General features: G+C 45.8%; 1 protein-coding gene across 1 annotated transcript in view; it reads right to left on the bottom strand.

The window, feature by feature from the left end:
- Positions 1-434: 434 nt before the first annotated feature.
- TOX3 (TOX high mobility group box family member 3) overlaps positions 435-6,000 on the bottom strand; it is a 132,091-nt gene continuing 126,525 nt past the window's right edge. Inside the window, exons 6-7 of the mRNA XM_023555546.2 lie at positions 5,557-5,637; positions 435-1,148 (exon numbers count right to left, since the gene is read on the bottom strand). Of these exons, the coding sequence (XP_023411314.2) occupies positions 435-1,148; positions 5,557-5,637 (795 nt within the window). The remainder of the gene's footprint in view (positions 1,149-5,556; positions 5,638-6,000) is intronic.

The following is a 6,000-nucleotide window of genomic DNA, read 5'->3' as shown; positions in this document are numbered from 1 at the left end:
GGGAGCCTGGAAGTGTGGTTGATTCACTTCGCCAGCAATAAGGCCGTGTTCTGTGGCTCAGAGAGGCCAGTTCACAGTCCTCAGTACGTCCCAGGGTTCGTTAAGCGGTTTGATTCACATATTGTAGGTACGGCCTGAATAAATAAAAAGGGCATGACATACAAGAGCCCAGCTTTTCCGATCTGAGAACACGGGGCTCCACCGTCGGCGGAGAGGGGGTGCCCAGCTGCGCCGTGGTCCTGACCGCCTAGCCGACAGACGCTGCAGGGGACCGTGCGCTCCGCTCCCCGCTGCCGCACAACCAGCGCCAGCTTACAGGTCTCAGCCGCACGCGCTGCACCCTCCTCCGCCACCCACACATGCCACCGCGGCACCCGCCACCGCGGCACCCGCCACCGCGGCACCCGCCACCGCTGCACCCGCCACGCGGGGCTTCAGAAGATACTGACCTGCGGTAACACTTGAGTCTGTGTCTGAGCCTGTATGGGCGACTGGTGCTGCTGAGAGGCGGGCACGGGCACGGGCACGGGCACGGGCACGGGCACGGGGGAGGCGATCTGGGGGGCGACGGGGGAGGCGATCTGGGGGGCGACGGGGGAGTGCTGCCGCGGCGACGGCTGTGACTGCTGCTGCAAGTGCTGCAGCTGCTGCAGGAGCAAGTGCTGCTGGCTGATCTGCTGCTGGAGGTGCTGCTGCTGCTGCAGGTGCTGCTGGAAATGCTGCTGCTGCATCTGCTGCTGGATCTGCTGGTGCAGCTGCTGCTGCTGGAGGTGCTGCTGCTGCATCTGCTGCATCTGCTGCTGGAGCTGCTGCTGCTGCTGGCTCTGCACTGAAGGGCTCGCTTGGGCGGAGGCCGCCGAGCCGACCACGGCTGCCCCCGCGGAGCTCAGCAGCGGGGCGCCAATGTTCGACGGCATGTTGGCTGCGATGGTGACTGAGGTGACAATCTGGTTCATGGGGAGTCTCATGGTTAAGGGCTTGGGAGCGATCGACCTGGGGAGCGACGGCTGCAGAGTCTGAGGTGAGGTGGACACTGCCCCGTGCTGAGACAGCGGCGTGTTGAGAAGGAGGGAGGATGTCAGACTGGTCGACGCCAGGGTCTGCTGAACAGAGCGGATGGTCTGGGCTTCTGCTGACTCAGCGGCAGCCTGCATTGTCGGGGAAAATTCCAGAATATTAAAATAAACAAACAACAAACCCAACCCACTGCCACTGAGTCCACTTCGACTCACAATGATCCTGTAAGACAGAGTCGAACTACCCCAGAGTTCCAAGGAGCAGCTGCTGGATTTGAACTGCCAACCTTCTGGTTAGCAGCCGAGCTCTTAACCACTGTGCCACCAGGACTTCTAGAATACACGAGTTTGAGATAAGCTGATTACAAAAGTGGCCACCATTGTTCACGCCTGCTAGTATCCAAGACCTTCATCAGGTGACTTTTTAGCTCTTCCCATCGAGAGGTGGAGTCAGATTTCCTACCCCTTGAATCTCAGCTGGCTTTGTGCCTTTGCTTTGGCTAACAATGTGGCGAAAGTCACGCTGTCTCAGTTCCAAGCTGATGCCACAAAGGGCCTCGTGCCCTTCCACTCTCTCTGGAGTCTACCACTGTCATGCGGACGATGACAGACATGTGGCCCAGTTACATCGGCTCTTAGGAGTCAGTTCACCCCCAGCCAATAACCTACCACATACCTACCAAGTACGCGCATGAGGCCGTCCCCCATCCGCCAGGCCCCTCTGACCCAAAAGTTGACTGCAGAGTTAGCATATAAGCAGGACTAGCTGATACTGCCAAGCCCGGCCTAGAGCTGAAGAACCAGCTAGCTGTCAGTGTCTGAGATAAATCAATGCTGATTTTTCTTAATCACTGGGCTTTGGGCTTGTTTGTTACACAGCACTATTGTGGCAAAACATAACTGATACACATACTTCAGAGTAACAACTCTTCAGCATTTGTCTCTAATAATCTCATTATTGAGTGGAATACGGACCGCTTGAGTGCAAATACAGCTCTAGTAATGAGTAACTTTGTGACTTGGGAAAACTGAATTTATCCCTCTGCTTCTCAGTTTCCTTAGCTGCAAAATGGTGCTATGTGGATTATTTGCCAAATGTGAATTAACTCACATGTCTTAAACATTTAGAACAGTGCCTGGCTTACAGGAAGCACTTACTTAGCAAATGTTAGTCATTTCTTTTAATTAACAACAACTTTTTTACCACTAGAAAGGAAACCCTGGTGATATAGTGGTTAAGTGCTATGGCTGCTAACCAAAAGGTCTGCAGTTCAAATCCACTAGGCGCTCCTTGGAAACTCTATGGGGCAGTTCTACCCTGTCCTACAGAGTCGCTATGAGTCAGAATCGACTCGATGGCAACGTGTTTGGTGTGTGTATACATGTGTATTTTTTAACCACTAGAAAACGATTCCTACTAAAAAACTTCAAACTCCTGTACCTGCATGATTACTTATCACAGTGCTCACCTGACTATAAGAAAAACATAATAGGATTCCTTTGAGATACTAAATTGAAGTACTTGACAACTTCAGAAATGTTTTAGTTTAATACCAGAATTGGATTACCAGAATTGATCAAAAAGAGACACAGATAGGGGAGAATGTTCAACACTCATATGACTTTGTATTATCTGTTATAAGATAAACAGATCTAGAGCTCAAAATGGAAGAGAAACTATTAAAATTTGTAGTAAAAACATGTAATGACTTCTATCTTTTACTAAGGCAACAGTGCTTGGAATAACTCCTCTTAAAGACTATTTTTTTCCTCTTGTTGTTGTGTGCCATCAAGTCAATTCCGACTAATAGCGACCCAATATGATGGAGAACAGGAGGCAGTACAGTCCCTGAGAGCAGTACAGCCAGAGTGCTCCTTGGAAGCAAGATTCACGAGACTTCATCTCACCTACTTTGGACATCTTATCAGGAAGGACCAGTCCCTGGAGAAGGACATCATGCTTGGTAAGGTATACAGCCAGTGAGAAAGAGGAAGACCCTCAATGAGATGGACGGACACAGTGGCTGCAACGATGGGCTCAAGCATAACGATTGTGAGGATGGCGCAGGACCAGGCAGTGTTTCATCCTATTGTACACAAGGTCTCCATGAGTCGGAACTGACTCAATGGCACCTAACAACAACAATAACCTTTATGGGAGCAGATCTCTAGGTTTTTTCTTCTATGGAGCAGCCGGTGGGTTCGAACTGCTGACCTTCAGTTAGCAGCTAAGTATTTAACCACTGTACCACCAGGGCTCCTTTTTTCCTCTTATTCTTCAAAAATTATGTTTTTTTTTTGGAGGGTGTGCTTAGCTGCTAACCTAAAGGTTGGAGGTTTGAGTCCATCCAGAGGCATCTTGAAAAAAGGGTCTGGCAATCTGCTTCTGGAAAATCGGCCACTGAAAACCCTATGGAGCACAGTTCTATTCTGACACACATAGTGTCGCCATGAGTTGGAACTCGCTCCACGGCAGTCAGTGGTTTTATTTTCTTTTGCACTTGTGAAGGACATGCTAAAGCCATATCTTGCATGGGAGGGGGTGCTCGACACAAGTTCATTGCACATGATAACTCCACTGTTGTTTCCCCGCCTGATCGGAAGGCTGAAATCTTGCTTCCTGTAACCTCACTCCTTGGACTAGTTAGTTAGCTCTTCTATCTAGAAGCACAGAGGCCAATTTATCCTTTCCCTTATATGGTGACCCTTATATTTGAGAACCAGGATTATATGCCCCCAAATCCTCTCTTCCTTGGTTTTCCATTATTCTAAAATGATTTGATTTTTCAGTCTTCACCACCATGCAGTCAACACTCTGGAAAGCCTCCAACTGGTCACCGACACTCTTTAAATTGTAGAGTCCAAAACACAACCAGTTCTTCTGAGTTGGTCTAACCATCCTATTGGACCATGACATACTGCTCCCAGAGAGATCACTGTATTTGTAGCTATTTACACTTCTGGCTCAGGTTGAAATTATTTTAAACTCAAGGATTCAAGTATCTTAAGGACTACTTTTTGCTTGCCAGGTCCCTGAATATAAATTTAGTAACTTCTCAAATTGCACTTAATTACAAAAAAAGAGTATTTTAGATTTAGACTTATTCTTTTCAAATTCCATCCTATTGGCTCTGGAGTCAAGAGTTCCATGCCGAAATATGATTCTAGTATCTAATACATAAATTTTAAGCTATTTCTTCTAAGTCATTCATAGATTTGATGAGCCCAATCACGGCTGCTACTTCCTTATGCCTCTTGAGCTACTGGTTCTTGGCCGAAATCCGTGTATTGTCAATGATTCACGCCCCAATGCACAAAGATCACCTATACCTGCTTCTGGGTGAATGAATGAATACATGATCCATTGGGGAAGTGCATGTACATCCTTAGGCTAGATACTTTACACCACCTAATTAACAGCCAACTGTACCTGAATGTTTAACATCTGCAGCCACACAACCAGTTGTTTGCTGCCAATATCCAAATCTGAGTACAGAAACTGTGTATCTTCCAATGTGTGTCTTCCGGATTCTAAGAAAAAGATTTTGCTATTGACCTGATAAATGTTTTCTCTTTCTAACGAAGTGACAAGTATTCTGGGAGCTATCAACAATGGCGAGAGGCCCTTTGCGGTTCTGGCTCTGGGCAGCTGCTAATTTTAAACTTTAATATACAAAAGAAACAACTGAAGTGAAGAAGAGCAAGAAAAAGGGAGTGAACCCTTTTTAAACGGCTTTGCCAGCAACATCTACTCTGCTCTGAGGTCCTATATGACACTTGAGACTGTAACAATGACAATGGAGTGGTATCTCTGCTTGCCAAAGAAAAGGTGTCAACAGCAGGAACGTATTAGTTCAAATTATCGTCCCGAAAGCCTCTCTAAAATCAAGCCAGGCAAGAGACAAAGTTAATTAAATGTTGAAAAAGATTATATAATAGCTCATGCTCCTTTTGTATTGAGATAATAATATTCTTGAGTAGCATTTCTTTGAGATATTGGTGCATTTTATAATACATTGGGGCCCATTGAATATGCTATGTATAACACATACATATGTCCTTTGTTTTTAGTACTTGGAGCATAATTTTATTTTAAATAAGCATGAAGTTTATTTATATGAATGGGGTGCTTGGTCAAAACGCAACATTCCAAATTACAATAATCACTGAAGAATTTACAAAGTGAGATCTAAAAATGCCGGACAAACATACCTCCCAGGACATAAAGGGGGCATATTAACACATATTAGTCCCTGACACAAAGAAAGAATAAGAGATTACTTAAAATTTGTCTCAAGAGTTTGAACAAACATCTCTAGGGATCAACGAATCTTTGGAAACTATTATTTAGATTCAGATGCTTAATTAACTCAGACTTTTCCTGCCCTCATCCAGGTAATCTCTAATGGAAAAAATAAGTTTGTAAATTGTTCAAGATGCTATTTTATCAACTCTAAGAGGAGCTGTGTTTACGTTTGCAATGCTCCAGGGCCACTTCCAAGCTTGTAACTACGACAAGGGGGCACCTGTGCAGGCTTACCTTGGAAACCAGGCTCGCCCTGTATGCCGCCAGGGCCTTCAGGTACTCTTTTTTGGCAGCTTCTGTTTTCCTTTTATATACCTATTAAAAGACCACAATTAGCGTGTAAATTCTCAGCCATCAAATAACTGTTGCCAAAACTAGGTCACAATGTCACTTACATAAAGGGTTAGGCTCCTTGGCTTTGATTTTTAAATATTAACACACACACACTAAACAAAAACTCCGTCACCTAAATGGGGCACAATTTTGATGTTTACTATCGAAAATGAAAGGAGTTTGGTGGTGCAAGCGGTTTGCAATTGGCTGCTAGCCTACAGGTTGGCAGTTTGAACTCATGTGGTGGCTCTGTGAAGAAAGGCCTGGTTAACGGCTCCTTAAAAATTAATCTACTGCCCTCAAGTTGATTCCAGCTCATAGCGACCCTACAGGACAGAGCAGAAC

The sequence above is a fragment of the Loxodonta africana genome, chromosome 21 (genome assembly GCF_030014295.1).
Source record: "Loxodonta africana isolate mLoxAfr1 chromosome 21, mLoxAfr1.hap2, whole genome shotgun sequence".
Taxonomy (NCBI): domain Eukaryota; kingdom Metazoa; phylum Chordata; class Mammalia; order Proboscidea; family Elephantidae; genus Loxodonta; species Loxodonta africana.
The sequence above is the reverse complement of the archived record's forward strand: the minus strand, read 5'-3'. Positions and strand labels throughout refer to the sequence as shown.